This window comes from Bacillus rossius (assembly GCF_032445375.1).
Source record: "Bacillus rossius redtenbacheri isolate Brsri chromosome 4 unlocalized genomic scaffold, Brsri_v3 Brsri_v3_scf4_1, whole genome shotgun sequence".
Lineage (NCBI taxonomy): Eukaryota > Metazoa > Arthropoda > Insecta > Phasmatodea > Bacillidae > Bacillus > Bacillus rossius.
The window spans coordinates 14435564-14451209 of NW_026962010.1; the positions used below are offsets into that span (position 1 = coordinate 14435564).

The 15646-nt window shown below is 36.7% G+C and overlaps 1 protein-coding gene across 1 annotated transcript in view; it reads right to left on the reverse strand.

The window, feature by feature from the left end:
• LOC134541724 (tyrosine-protein kinase-like otk) overlaps positions 1–15646 on the reverse strand; it is a 144919-nt gene that overhangs the window by 42061 nt on the left and 87212 nt on the right. The window contains exons 4-5 of the mRNA XM_063385371.1: positions 14089–14197; positions 7439–7729 (exon numbers count right to left, since the gene is read on the reverse strand). Coding sequence (XP_063241441.1) covers positions 7439–7729; positions 14089–14197 — 400 coding nt within the window. The remainder of the gene's footprint in view (positions 1–7438; positions 7730–14088; positions 14198–15646) is intronic.

The following is a 15646-nucleotide window of genomic DNA, read 5'->3' on the forward strand; positions in this document are numbered from 1 at the left end:
TGAACAAGTGCCCATAATTGACTTAGGACTTGCGAAATGAACTGTAAATGTTTTTTGATGTCAAAAACCACTTGATTTTGTTTAAAACTGAATATATATTTAAATTTATTTCAAAATAATAGGTAAATGATGAGCAACTATACAGAAATTTTCTACGGTTACTACTTTTATTCTGAAAATTACAAAATATGGTAATTTCTCTATTAATGCACGTTAATGTCATGACTCTGCTGAACTCAGAGACTGAAAGTACGTGTTATTATATATAAATTTTTTTTTTGCATGATGGCTTCAGATAGAGAATGCAAGAAGCAAATAATTTTTAATTATTCAAATTGTAATGTTTTTTTTACAAATCCAATTTACAAATCGATATCATAAACTGGTTCTAACTTTTTCTGTAAAGTATGGAAGTAATAAATAAAAAGTAGAATTTTTTTTACGAGGAACAAACCAATGAGAGTTGACAAACAAACGTAAAGCTACATGTAGAGTGACGATTATAAAAGTGTTTTTTAAAGAAATTATTTTTCACAAACTAAAAAAGAACATCCTTAAGATATTGTGCCAAAATCGTATATTAATTCAGGAAGAGAAGGAGGTATGTTTTGTGTTAAAATAATTAACTGTAACTGATTTAACCATGATGTTATGAACTTGCCTGTTGTATGTCTGTCGGATGGAATTTTGTAATTGATTTTAAACTAACTTCCCGATGAGCTAGATACTTTAAATTTGGACCATAGCTCAGAAGTGGATGACAATGCATGAAAATGTGAAAAAAGAAGAAAAATGAAAAGGAGGAGATAAAGATGAAGAAAACGAAAAGACGAAAAAAAATAACAAAATATCAGAAATAAAAAAATTAAGAAGAAGAGGAATTACGTTCACTATACCATTTTAATTTTTACCCGATACAAAGTAGCTCTGACTCGCTTTTGTATTGATTTTATTTTTATTTTTTGGCCGTTATTTTGCCGTGATCAGATCTACAATATTGACATTCCATCTGTTCACATCGACTTTGGTAAAGAAGGAATTTATTTGATCAAGCCAAAATCAATACATTTTTCAGCACTTCGAAACTATGGAACAACCAAGCGAACATAACTTCCACTAATACTATGCTGGGCCTTCACAGTTCATAAAAAGCAAAAATGTACAGTGGACCATGCTGTATAACTCGAACCTGCACTATTTGCTAAAGGACAGGCATATGTCGCGTTAAGCCGTGTCAGATCATTGGATGGATTGAGAAGGGTAGAGCTCGATTGCTCGAAACTCACAGGCACGACACCGTGCAATGAAAATGCAATGAAGGAAATGGAACGTATGTGACAATTAAGACCTCAGGCATCATGAATAGAGTCATATATTTAAAATTTTGACAAACGGATTTGGCATTGACTGTTTTAATATTTGAATACAAGTTTTATAAAAAAACTATTTTCGCTTGCTTCGTTATTTTATTTATAAAATATTAATTGACAGTTTCATGTATCATTGGTAAGTAGATACGACAATTTTTCTATTTCAGATACAACCAGAAGAAAAAAATACTGAAATAAATCTGAAATTTATCTCATATCACTGTAATGACGTCATAAAAGTATGTACTTAAAAACAATTCCAAAATTTCACTCACATAACCCTAAAAAGCAGAAAATAATAATAAAATAAAAAAGTTTAATGTACAATGTTTTTATATCGGACTAAAAAGTATAATATAATTTCTCTAATCCTTATGAAGGATAAAACCATACACAGATTTCTAAAGTTTTCTAAATTATCGTGAAAATTCATACTTGGTAACTTATGATAGCTATAAAAATACTTATAAGATTGGAAACGTAAAACATGGGGCACATGCAATACATAACTATATAGATGGTAGAGAATAGGATCAAAAAAAGAACTGAATTATCGGTTCACATTATTTGTGGTGCAATAAAATTGTTAGTTTAGCTATTAATGCATCAATTATCTGCTAATGTTTTTAAATGTGTGTTTAACAGAGGAAAACTTTTATTCTGTTTCTTCAATCAATTTTCACCTAACATTTTTTAATATGAAACCACTATTATTAATAATAATATTTGCAATCAAACATTATAAATACCAATAATCAATATCGAATATGGTATTAAAAGTAATATGATACTTATATTAAACATAATTTGTAAAAAACAACAAATCAATAATTGTACATATTTAAGGTTGAAAAGAAGGTGTTGCATTTAATATTGAAGTTGTGCATCACTCACTGGGTAACGAACTTCAGAATTTTGTCCAATTTAACTGGCCCCTAAGAGTTGACAGAATAAATCATTGACAGAATGCGAAGTGTTAGACAGTAGCGGTGAAATTTCTTATGACTAATTAAACAATTTTTTTTGTGTCTTTGTAGTTACATGTAGGCTTAAATGAAACGATGCTTAAGGTTTCATTACACGTGCCAATCAAATGTGCGATACAGTCGATATTCGATCACACGAAGGCTTTTAGGCAAAGGCTGTCTGAGGTTCCAAAGCATAAGATATGAAGATTGATGTAAAGTTTAAGGACAGTTTAATGTGGGAGAAAAATTAAAATTAAATTGTAAATGTATTTTCTCATCAGTTTGTTAATAAAATAAATTAATTTTTACTACTTGTAATACCGTTTGTATTGTAAATAACTGTTTGTTTTATAATAAATAATGCCTCAGTGTCTTTTATCCTCACCGCTAAAAAATTTAAACTATCATTTGAACATTAAAAAACTGCGGATCACTGGAATTTTGTAGTAAAAACATTGTAATTAGTGATTTATGATTTCATATTGGATGAAGTGGCATGATAAGAAAGCTCAGTTGATCTCAAAGAGTTTGGTATGTGTTCAGTTGTGAAGGACCGTCAGCATATGTGAGCTGGGGCCTGAAACATGCTGCTGCGAGACAACCTCTTAAATGTTATAAGTCAAGAAGTAGTGGCCGTAGACTTTGCCTTGGGCTATTTACATTTTTCGACGCCTTCAGCAGGAAAACTGAAAAAATTTACTATTTTAAACGTTTTCACTCTAGCATGAAACTTATAAATTTAAATGATGGTTTATGATGAATATATTTTGATATTATTTTCTGATGTATTATACTCGGGTCAGTTGAAAAAATTGCTTAAGATATAATTTCCTGTATAATCACATATATATGGTAGTAAAACTTTTGAAAGTTTATAATACTAAATCATGAATTAAAATAGGAAATTGACCAGCACATTTGGTTATAAGATAGTAAAAATCTCATCTTCATTTTCCCATTAATGTTTAAATTTTAAACAGAACGTCAGACCAACAAAAATAAATAAAAATTATTAGCAACGGCGCGGGGCTTGCCTTGCTCCGGTGCCGTCCCTGATTCGAAGACACGTGACATTGCAAAACAATTTAAGTGCAGATTTCCTCTAACGCAGTGATTTCCAACGACCTGCGTGGCCTTTGAAAGCCACGGATAGGGGAGGGTCCACGGGACCTCTTACCGGAGTGCTAAGCAACAAGGTAGGCCTACAAGCTTTCACTGAGACCATCTGCACCTTTAAGATTGAAGAAAGATGGCCTGCAGCTCTTACATGGAACATCTCAAAATCATATTTTTTTTATATTCCATGGTTATTTCGTACTTTTATATATACGACAAACTGAAAGCTTCAATAACCAACATCAATATTGGCAGTTATTAAAATAAAATATTTATAACTATTTGTTAAATAACTTACATGCAAGTGGCAATATATATTTATTTTTTGTTTCTTGTGAAAAGGAGGAATACTGAATTCAAATAAACTTTTTTTTTACTTACAAATTCGTTTAGTCTGCGGCCAGAAATAAATCTTTGAATACACTAAAATTGAAAATAATATCTGGTACTCAATAAATTCTAAAAATTAATTATGCTTACACAAAGCAATTTAATATTATAATTATTGAAGTTTTTGTTTTGTTACGAAACCAATTTTTTGTACCTAATAACTTGTGTATATTTGTTTTATTGAAAGTAAAAGTAATTACATACAAACTTTCCTTACAGTGCTAAAAAAAATACCACGAGCTTGTGCGAGTAAAGTCTTGACTTATTAGATTGTATGAAATAAGTTTTTGGAAACAATTTTAAATAGAATTGCCACTCTTAACGAAAATTGGTGCATTATTTTAATATTGATTGATATTTTACAGAATCATTAAATTTTTAAATCATGAAATAAATAATAGAGTTTTCAAATATTCTTTTATTACTCTAATAAGGTCCGCAGTTAATACTGGAAAGATATTAAGGGAACTGGTTAAAAATAACTTTAAATTATGTCGTTACTGAGACAAAACAAATCAGAAATTCCCTGGTAAGATTCCAAACCCATTATTTCTTCCAACGTTTTTTGTAGTGATAATGTTGCTTTCATATAAATTAACAAATTATAAAATATCTATAATTTTGCATGATTATTTCAGTTTGATGTTCAACAATATTTGTAAGATCATGGGAATCCTCCATGTATGTTCTATAAATGGTTCTTGCAAGGAAGGAGATTGATTTAAGATTTCTGATTACACTGTATGTCATAAGTAACCTCTATAATAGACAAGAAATATAAATATGCAAACATTCAGAAAAGAGGCCAAAATCAGGAGATCAAAGAACGGAAAAAATTCGTGAAAAGAATTATTAAAAAAACATTATTACAGCAGATGTTACTGTCTCGTCTTAGAGGGCCAACTGTGTCCGCCTGAGATGGAAAAACTTTTTGATTAATCCCTTCACGGATTGTTCTGTGTAATTCAATTTAAACTTTTTTACATTAATTGATTATATCTTGTTTTCTGTGTGTTTGCATATGTATCATTCTGGTGTGTGTAAAAGTTTCGTATCACGTATCCGAGTGGGTCCCTAGATCCTGAGGGCATGATCCTGAATACATTGATTCTGCGGTACACGATACTTATTGTTTTAATTTAGAACGTCAAAAGATCCTGGACATAACAATTTGTGATATAACAACGAATTATAATTGTAAGTTAAATACAAACAATATATATTTACAAGACCTGATATAATTTGTTCGTATTGTGATGTTTTAACAAACAGCCGTTATTGAAAAAGGAAATTTCGTGGATTAATTTGTCCGCAAGCTAGAATGCAAACCTTCATACACGTGCATTGTGTTCGTGATTGGTTCGAAGTTAATTGGACCTACCCCCTCCACGACCGTGAGCCCACGAAGCCTGGCTAGGAGGGAAGTAAGACAATCATTTGGAGACATTAAACGAAAATTAAAATTTAAAACAAAAATTGTTTAACGCTGGGAAATTAGCCAATGTAAAAGCAAACTTTAGTGGATGAAACATAAGTCTTTGAATTTTAGACTGACTGACACCAAAAAAAATTCGGCAAATTTCCGTGTCCCCAGCTCAGGGGTCGGCAGATCGTGGCTCGCGAGTGGCATGCGGCTCAATTTATAGGATTATACGGCTCTACAACTCACTGAGCTGCCACAGCACAATACAAAAAAATAACCTAACAACTTCAAACGGCTCAATAACAACGTATGTCCACAACCTGGGCACTAGCTCCCCTACCATCGCACCGCACTCGCCCAGGTGCTTTTTTATTTTAATTTTTAATTAATTAAAATAATTAATATTTTTTTTGTTTTTATCAGTCGATCTCTACTAATGAATAGAGACCGGAAAAATACGTGGGTTCAATGACCTCCAGGATAGACTCCAATATCCTCTACACACTCAGGCAAATGCAAACTGTTCATTGGCTGCTGACTTGTGACTCGTCTCCACTGGGTGGCCTGTTATTCGACACTTCAATGAGTGAGGGTATCTAATTGGCCCTCAGTCCTCCAGATTAACAGTGTACCAATGGCAGAAGCAGCACTAAGGTATAATTATTTGAATTTTAGCATAACATGAAATGAACCCGCGAATTTTTCAGGTCTCTACTAATGAATAACATTTTTCCTTAAAAAAGCCTTTATTTTTTATACTTTAAGTTGAATTCAAGAATAAAATATTTTTTATATAATCGCGTTTTTTTAATCTTCTTAAAATTCCGTGTAAACACCGAGATGTTGCGGCTGTCTAAAAAAAAGGACCGGAAAAATTCGCGGGTTCAATGACCAGCAGGATGAACACCATAGTTCTACGTACACTCGGTCAAATGTCACCCACTCATTGGCTGCTGTCTTGTGAGACGTCCCAGCGTAGCAGCCTGTGATTCGATTAAGCCTTAGGTTGGGTGTTTCTCATTGGCCCAGCGTCATCCGGGTGAGTTGTGAGCCAATAGCAGAGGCAGCACTGAGGCATAACTATTTGTATTTTAGCCTATCGCGAAATGAATTAGCGAATTTTTCCAGTCTCTATCTATACATTCGAGATACATGGGGGATGCAGATTTCGCGAAAATATTTCGGGACTAGATGGAAGTTAACACATTGTAGCATCGTCTGTGTTTCGTGATTGGGAGAGTTTCTCTCAGGTACCTACATATCGATTGTAACAACACCAATCACAGTGATTCAGTGCGGAAGTAAACGCGTCCTGAGTGGCTCGGTCAAATAAGGCAACGACTTCTCTCGCAGAAGGCCACCAATCAAAATGAAGAATCCACAGGAGCGGATATACCATTTTTGCAGTCAAATAGGTGTTCAGATCTTTTCGCGAAAAATGCCTACCCCTAGAGATACGTATAACAACGATACTTTCCCGGATTCACTGAAGCACGTGTATATCAGCTTCACGTTGATTATTGGTAGAGACCCGTGAATTTCGCGGATTCATTTCGTGTTATGCTAAAATTCAAACAATTATACCTTAGTGCTGCTTCTGTCATTGGTTCTCTGTTAATCTGGAGGACTGAGGGCCAATTAGTAGGGGCATGAAGATTTCGCGAAAAGATTTCGAGACTCGATGAAAGTTAAAACACTGTAGCACCGTCTGTGTTTCGTGATTGGGTGAGTTTCTCCCAGGTACACGTCAATTGTAACAACACCAATCACAGCGATTCAGTGCGGAAGTAAACGCGTCCTGAGTGGCTCGTTGAAACAAGGCAACGACTTCTCTCACAGACGGCCGCCAATCACAAGGAAGAAACCACAGGAGCGGGTATACCTTGTTGCAGTCTAATAAGTGTTCAGATCTTTTCGCGAAAAGTTCCTGCCCCTACCAATTAGAGACCCTCACTCATAGAAATGTCGAATCACAGGCAAACCAGTCGAGACGACTCACACGTCAACAGCCGAAGAACAGTTGGAATTTGCCCGAGTGTGTAGAGGATATTTGAGTCCATCCTGGAGGTCATTGAATCCGCGAAATTCACGGGTCTCTGATGATTGGACTGCAGTGGCCTTGACACGCCCTTGACGACCCTGAGCCAGCTACAAGCAAGGGCGCTACTCACCGTTGAGGATGTGCACGTAGGTGCTGGCGGGCTGCGCGTTGTTGGGCACGCAGCTGTAGTTGCCCGAGTGGTCGCGCGCCGCGCTGCCGATCAGCAGCGTGGAGGTCTTGGCGGGCCGGTCGGCGCTCACGTTCACGCCGCGGTCCGCGTCGTAGTTGATCATGCGGTTGTTGTGGTACCAGAACACGTAGACGGGCGGCTCGGTGCTCTGGCGCAGCGCGCACACCAGGCGCAGCGCGCTGCCCAGCTTCAGGAACTTCTCCGGCGGGCCGGAGATCTCCGCGCGCGCCTCTGCGCACACGGGCCCGACCGCTAGGTGGCGGCTCCCGCAACACATTGCCACCACCCCCTACCCCCCCCCCTAGAGCCTTAGAGGTATGAAATAATGTAGCCCAAATGCAAAAAATACACACTTTTTCCCGGGGGCGCAACAACAGGGGGGGGAGGGTATTTTGCTTCCCCCCCCACCACCACCCCCCCCCCCCCTCTGAAACGGGGGCAAAGAAAGTGCTGTACAAGTCGGATATGTTATTTCCACTAGCTGTGTAATCAATTTTTAAATAATAAAACTGCTTAAAAAGCACCATTTTCCACCTTGAAATACAAATTTCCCCGGACCACCCGCTTCAAAAGGGGGATCGATGATTCTATATAAAAAGGTATATTGCCCCCCCCCCCCCCTTTTGAAAATTTAGTTTTTGCGCCCCTGCTTTTCCCACAACTTGCCCTCCCTCCCCCCCCCCCCCCCCAGGCCATGAACTGGCCATCGGCTGGCGACGCCCTTGCATTGCTAGCATAGCCACATTGCAAATGCGTCAGCTATTATCAGGCAAACAAAATACACTAAAAAATATTTTTTTATTTATTTTCTTAGCACCCAATAAACTCAGTTGATGAGCAGTGGCTCTCTGAATATAGGGCTAGGTGACATGGTTACAATTTTCATGAAATACATGTACCTATATGATTACATACTCTATTTCTAATATATTTTCAATACATACATTTACTAGCATAAAAGTTATATTACAAATTTCTAATACTGGATGTTATGTTAAACAATTGAAATAAGTATTAATAAGCAGAGTTTGTTGAACATTATATCAATTAGATCAATCTGTCTATTTCTAGTCCTATTCGCATTAGTCACCGTAGTTCACATCAAAGTTAAATATTAAATTTATCACTTTATCCAAATAGCCACACATTTTGGCTGTAGCATACCAGACATTCTTCATCTCCTATTCATTTATATAGAACACGCTTTTTTTTTATTACAGAACAGTACCGACTGTTCTTTTTTTGCACAGTTAATTAGTCTTCTACTTAGATATTATATTAGTCGTCAAGAAGTTAAGTCATCACTAAAAAACTAGCAGTTTTTTTTTGCTATTAGTTATGGGCCCACAGATTATAAAAGTCGCAGTTCTACATCTCATATCTCACAACCCACACAGATAACCACCTAAAGACGCCATCTTGGTTTCAACAGCTTTCAGCCCATCACAACTAGAATACCTTTAATTTTCAAAAATATTCACTGTTTATGTTACGGGTAGTTCTAGAGCAAGATATAAACTTAAGTTTACCCAGGTTAACTTATCATTATCCACGATTGTTGGGTAAATTCCGTATAACCTCTAAAAATAAAATTGAATTTGGTGTTTACCCGTGTACACCTAGGTATTGCCAATGCTGACGGGCTAAGGTGTGGCGTCATTTTCGAGCACGTGACACAAAACGCGCTGGCGCCGATGCTCAGGGACAGAATGGCGGCCGAACAAAGTGCATGTACGGTGTTCGTGAGCGTTTTTATAAAAAGTTTCAAAAGTTATTGTCTGTAAAGGGATCGTATTGCTTTTACTTTTACAACTAATTTTTTTTTTTGCAATTAATCAGCTCTGTTAAATATGCAAAAGAAGCCAAATCGAAGACTACTTTGCAATACCGGCAATTGAAGCGATTTATTTGTGTTCAGTGAGGGGCGTCAAAAAACTGATTGATCCTCTTTCTTCATTTTGTGAACTAGCCATTTTGTGAACTGTTGTCATAGTTAAAAATTTTATTACATTTTATTACGAATTGTCACATTCAAAATACTTGAAATAGGTATGTTTAGTTAAGGTATCAATGTTTTATCGTTCGATAAATTAATTCAATTAAACTTTAGTTATTACTAGCTGCCCAACCCGGCTTCGCGCGGCTATACTAATGGAAAAAAATTAAGCCACATCTCCCATTTACAGTAATGGTAAATAAAAAAAAATTCACTGAAAATTTATTACAATGCTGTATAATGTACCGGAGAGAAAATGAATAGCACCGATGGTTTCCCGACTCGTGCACGCAACGTACAACTGATGTACCCGTACTTCGCTAAGGCAGTCTACAGGCAGATCACTCTTGCGCCGCTTATTATACATGCCCCTCCTTGTGGGTACGCCACTGCCGCGCGATGCCCGTTGCCATGGAGACGCAGAAGGCATGAACAATGCAAAATCCTGTTCTCATGCAGACAAAGTACCCACTGTTGCCTGGTTTTAACCACACATGGGATCTAATTTTCGGAAAATGTCATCCTGCGTAATATAAGGAACATTACTGTGAAGTTTCAAGTCTGTAAAATATATATAATCGAAATAAAGGGCAATTGTTGATATTTAAAGTACCCGCAATATTTAAACGGTGATGAGGACTGCACTAACAATAAAATAGTCGTTGCCATAGAGACGAATGAAGCATCAACAAAGCAACAGCCGTTGCCATGGTGATTTCCTACCAAAAACTGGAAATTTTTAAATATTACGCCCCCGAAACTCCCCTTGGGATCGGATTTCCACATAATCCGTTCTTAGTGAGCGTCTACATCACAAAATGAGTAACTATGCTAAATTTCAAGTCAATCGGGTGTATAGTTTTAGAGATCTCGTGATGAGTGAGTCAGTGAGTGGTATTTCGCTTATATATATATATAAATATCCCCTTGGGGATAGAATTAATCAAAATCCTTTCTTAGCGGATGCCTACGTCATAACATCTACCTGCATGCCAAATTTCAGCCCGATCCGTCCAGTGGTTTGGGCTGTGCGTTGATAGATCACTAAGTCAGTCAGTCAGTCACCTTTGAGTTATATATATTAATATTATTTGGCTTTCCTAACATTACCTAGTCAGCGTTGTTTAGACATAGTTTTAGTCGGGTGAACGACCAATTCAAATTTATTTTAGTGAATATCCGGAGTTCTCCCAACAATTTTGTATAATGCTAAGTTAACCTGGGTTAATATATGTTTACTTCTTCTAAAACTACCCGTAACATATACAACTTAGTGGAATGCCTAAAGTTAACTGTCAATTGTGACTTGCTGCTACAAATACGTTGTTTCCCCTGTGACGTTATAGAAGTTTGAAATTGCAATTGTTTCTGGAAATTACACTAATATTACTGTACTATGGCCCGTTTCACAACACTGATGCGGAAACAAAAAAGATGAACCGAACCGAATAGTTTCGTTACTCTTTCCGTCTGCCGCTTACACAACGCACGGAAATGCAAAAAGAAATTAAAAATTAAAAAAATAAATTAAAGAAACTTTTGTGCTGCGTGGAAAAAATACGGTCGGAAATTACACATACAATAAAAATATTCCACAAATCAACAATAAAAAATTGGATATTCTAATTATTGATACAAAATTTAACGTCTTTTAAACGTAAACAAACATGGTTACACACTGTGGCCAAATGCTCTGATTTTATTGGTAATACGGAGAATTGTAAACGGAAGTGCTCGGCATTTCCGAGATTATCCGAAAGGGATCACGTACGCATGCATACCATAGTAGACGCTCCGTTCCGTGAGATTAGTCCTCGCTTCCGTAACGATGTAGAACGGGTCTAAGTAGTTTATAATATTACATATATATAAAACAAATAAATTTTTCAGTATCAAATAAAACTATTTTTCCACACAAATTGTTCCAACTAATATGGCATCTGTTGGTTCCAGTTCCTTCAAAATAATGTTTACATGTAGTTGTAAATACATACATTTCCTACACTAAACACAAACGTAAGGGGAAAATATTCATCACAGCATTTGACAGGAGTGATTTGGAGAAATAATTTAAGATAGAGATGAGAAAGGATGAAGCTGGATTCGAATCTGGGTTCTCGCGAATGCAAGTCCACGCTGTTCGCTGCCCGAGAAAATGTTCTCTTTTAAGTAATGGTTCGCTCAAAGAGCTGTTCTCTAAATAAATTAGTAGTGTGCTAAGGTTTTTCCGTGGACTGAGTCTTGGTCATGCAAGATGGCCGCCGTGACGTCATAATCCAAGTTGGCGGACCGACTCCAGCTCCTCACTCTGACTAGATTCCCCGGAAATACCAAAGAACACTAATAAAATCGCTACCCACTTTGGAACTCAGACCGAAGCGACGAAATACTCATACATATTTTATAACCGAAAGAAATCAACTAACTCCACAGTTTTTAAACGTGATTTTGACAGGATTATTCACAAGGAATATCGTACAGTGTTGGGATCGAACGCTAGTATTTGCGCAGCTGGGATGCTGTACTGTATTTAAGGAACTGGTTGCGTCCAGCTAAGTGAGAGCGACTGCTTCCGTGTGGCTTCACTGTACTTGGGGCGAAAGCTTGACAAGACGGTTCTAAAACAATGAAATACTCTTTAAAACTCTTCCTCAAACGTGTGATTTGGAATTCTCCGGACTTGTGTTGGCTGACCAAAATCGTATGCACAACTTTACACATTTTCTTATTATTGTGTAATAATTATGTTAAAGAATATTGATAGAGAACCACTTGAGAAATGAATTTCACCACTGCAAACGATAAATTGTGTAGGACCGTGAAAAATTTACGTTATAATAGCATTGAAAATATTGTGTCAATTGTTTTTATTATGCGCGGACATGTGCTTTATGAAATCCCAAACTCGGCGCCCCGCGAATACGATCTGACAAATCAGTGAGCTATCGATTCGAGACCTCTGAGTTGCAATGTGTTTCAATGAGTTGACTTGATTTAACTGAATACAATGGAGTGTTTTTGAGCTACCTCAATAAATTATTATCCATGAGAGACTTTTTATAATCCTTACCAGTTATGGGTTAAGAATCGCAAAAAAAAAAAAAACTTCCATGGTGAGTTCCCAAAATAAAGATTTTTTTTACACCCCTGGAAGGTGTCTTTAATTAGTTTTCTTACAAATGTACTTCACTATTGAATTGAAAAAGGTTTTTTATAGGAACTATTTATTACGGGACAAATAAATCATGGACTCAAGGCCAATCTTAATATCTTTTTAATGTTAAGTTACGAATTTTGTCATTAACCAATATTAAACCTGTTTTTATGACATAATTTTTTTTTGCGATTTTTTAAATTTATCAGGGTACTGGTCATTTAAAAAGTATTTAAACAAGTAAGTGCAATTATGAGACTCTTAAAAGATAACGTAGTGAGAAAATGTAGTAGTAACACATATAATACATTACCAAAATAATAATTCTAACACCCTTACACATTTAATTATAATTTACTCAGAAAAATATTTGACTTTTAAAGTTATAAACTGTGTGTCATGCCATTATAAGTGAAATTTTTTATCCTTTATTTAAACCTGTAAACCGAAATTCTTTTAGATTCATAAGTTGCTCCTAAAAAGAATTTAATTTTTTCGTTTTTGTTACCAGTTAAATGCGAGTATTTTTTATTTAAAAAAAAAATTTGATTGATTTTTTTCTTGTAATATTTTCTTTAAGAAATTTTTTTTTTCCTTCCTTATAAAGAAAATTGTTTCTTTCTTCGGGCAACGCATATAGTTCACAGTGTTATATCTGAAATACCTACAGAATACTTTTAACTTGTTTGATAGCGCTTTACAACATTTTAGTGTGTATTTAATTAATTTTCTTACTCTTATTATAACAATTCGTATATATATTTTAATTGTTGTTACATCAGTTCTATGTTACACAAGTCGATATCTAGTACATCAGGTAAACTTAATCGTCTTCTCGTTTATAAATTTCTTCCTAGAACTAAACATATTTAAACGACTTTGTCATTCTACTAAGTTTGGATATTTAAGTACTGGTAGAAGATCTCTTCTTACGTCGTAAAAAAAATACAGGCGTACAACAAATACTCTTGAAATGTTATCATTATTCCGCTTAATTATTTACTTATATTTATTTTAATATATTTGTTAGAATTAATGTAATCACAATTATATTGATGTAAAAATATATACCAAACTGATATGTTTTGTTTGACACTTAAATATACAAAGAAAATGTACTTGGGACAACAAAATTAAAATTTTACCTAAGAGAAATAAAATTATTAATACGGTTTTTAATTTCCCTGCCGTAAAATTCTAAGCCCTAAACATACAGCATAATTTCCACAAAAAAAATCACTATAATTTTTGTACAGTTATACTGCGTGGTGGCCATATATTACAAAATACAAATTTATAACTGAAAGAATTTTTTAATTGGTTTTGGTCAGTGGCAAATTCGTAAAAGTAATGGTTGTTTGAACTTTGTCTGAACTTTGTAAACATGCGGAAACATTTGCCAGTACTTATCTCTACGCGATAACTGATCAAGGTACTCACCAACCACTTTAAGCTCTATAAATATACTCATCGGCGGGTGGGAGGACACTTGGCATTCGTACAGCCCCGCGTCCCTGTGTTGAACGAATTTTATTTGCAGCGTCCAGTCCTGAAAAAAAATCATATATTAGAGAACACGGATGTAAACAGCGTGTGTAAATGTAATGTGAAACAAGCACAAACATTTTAAAACATTCAAAATAAACATTTATTTTCCCTATATCATCGTTATTATTTAAAATGTTACAGAGGGACCTGGATTGCGTTGGGATAATCGATGCAGCCAACCAGAGCATCATGCTTCTGCAGCGCCGAGGGATGAGTCCACAAACAGCACGTATCCTGTATGACCTGCTCATCAAATACTATGAGCGAGTGAGGGCCTACCCAAGGGACCAAGCAGGGCTGCGTCTGCCACGAGCACTCATCATGGCACCTGAAACCCGCGGAGGCCTAGGCATACCGCCGCCCCGCCGCCCCGACGGTATGCCACCAGTGATCGCCGCTTGGTTGACTTGCCGACATTCAACCGAGACATACCGCCCGCCATGTGTGACCTACTGTGCCGTTTATTGGTATGATTGGCACAGATTTTAATTTTTAAGCTAAAATTTCATTTTTAAATTTTTTGCATTTTTATTCTTATTTAATTTTTGTCAGACTTCTGTACACTCATATCAAACCTTTTTTTATCCTAGTTCTCTTTCCCTGGTTTTCGGCGCACTCTAGTGGTCGTGTCCTTAAGCCTCTCCCTCTCTCTCTTCTTTGGCCGCCAGAGCGCAGTCTTGTTCCCCCCCCCCCCTCCTTTAGCCCCATGCTGGTTGCAAGTAACCTAGCGCGAAATTTGCGAGTCGAAGTTAAACTTAGTTCGACTGCGCCTTCATAGAGCGCGCGGCGCTCGACGGCTATAGAGGTCTTTACCAAGCTACAGACCTTCGTTTTACCTTGCCTCGGACGTCTTCGGCTCCTTTCGGCGCTGAGCCACATCCCCCCCCCCCCCCCCCCTTTTCAACCTACCGGGTCCCAGCATCCTTTTTTTAGACGATCTAGCCGCCATTATGGATTAATGTGCGGGCTGTTGGGCTGACTACATCGGCATCTCAGTCGAACTGCTTCTCGACTAATAAATCGCGTGCAGATCTGCCTTCTCCTGCGCTATAGGATGTAATCATCTCGGCCGAGGGAATTTTTCCCTAAACTTTTCTTTGTCTTCTGTTAGTTAGTCAGCCAACCCGAATAGCTAAGTTTTAGTATTTTTTTAAAATTCTTTTCTCTGGGCTTCCGCGACATCTACGTGTCGCGCGTCCTAACTGGCGATCGCGCAACATGAATGGAATCATCTGTCATCACCCTGCTTCGGTGAGTCTTTTGCTTTCAATATTTCCCCCAATTCGCTCCCTTTTAGCGGGCTTTTGCCCGATTGATGGTCTGTCTGCTACTTGGTCTAATCTCTGTCGATATTGGACCTTGTTGCAGGCAGGGTGCAAGAGATACCTACCGATTGAAGAAACACCCCCGTCATCCGAGAGTCACCCCTGCACAAATGGTCGTGATTGAA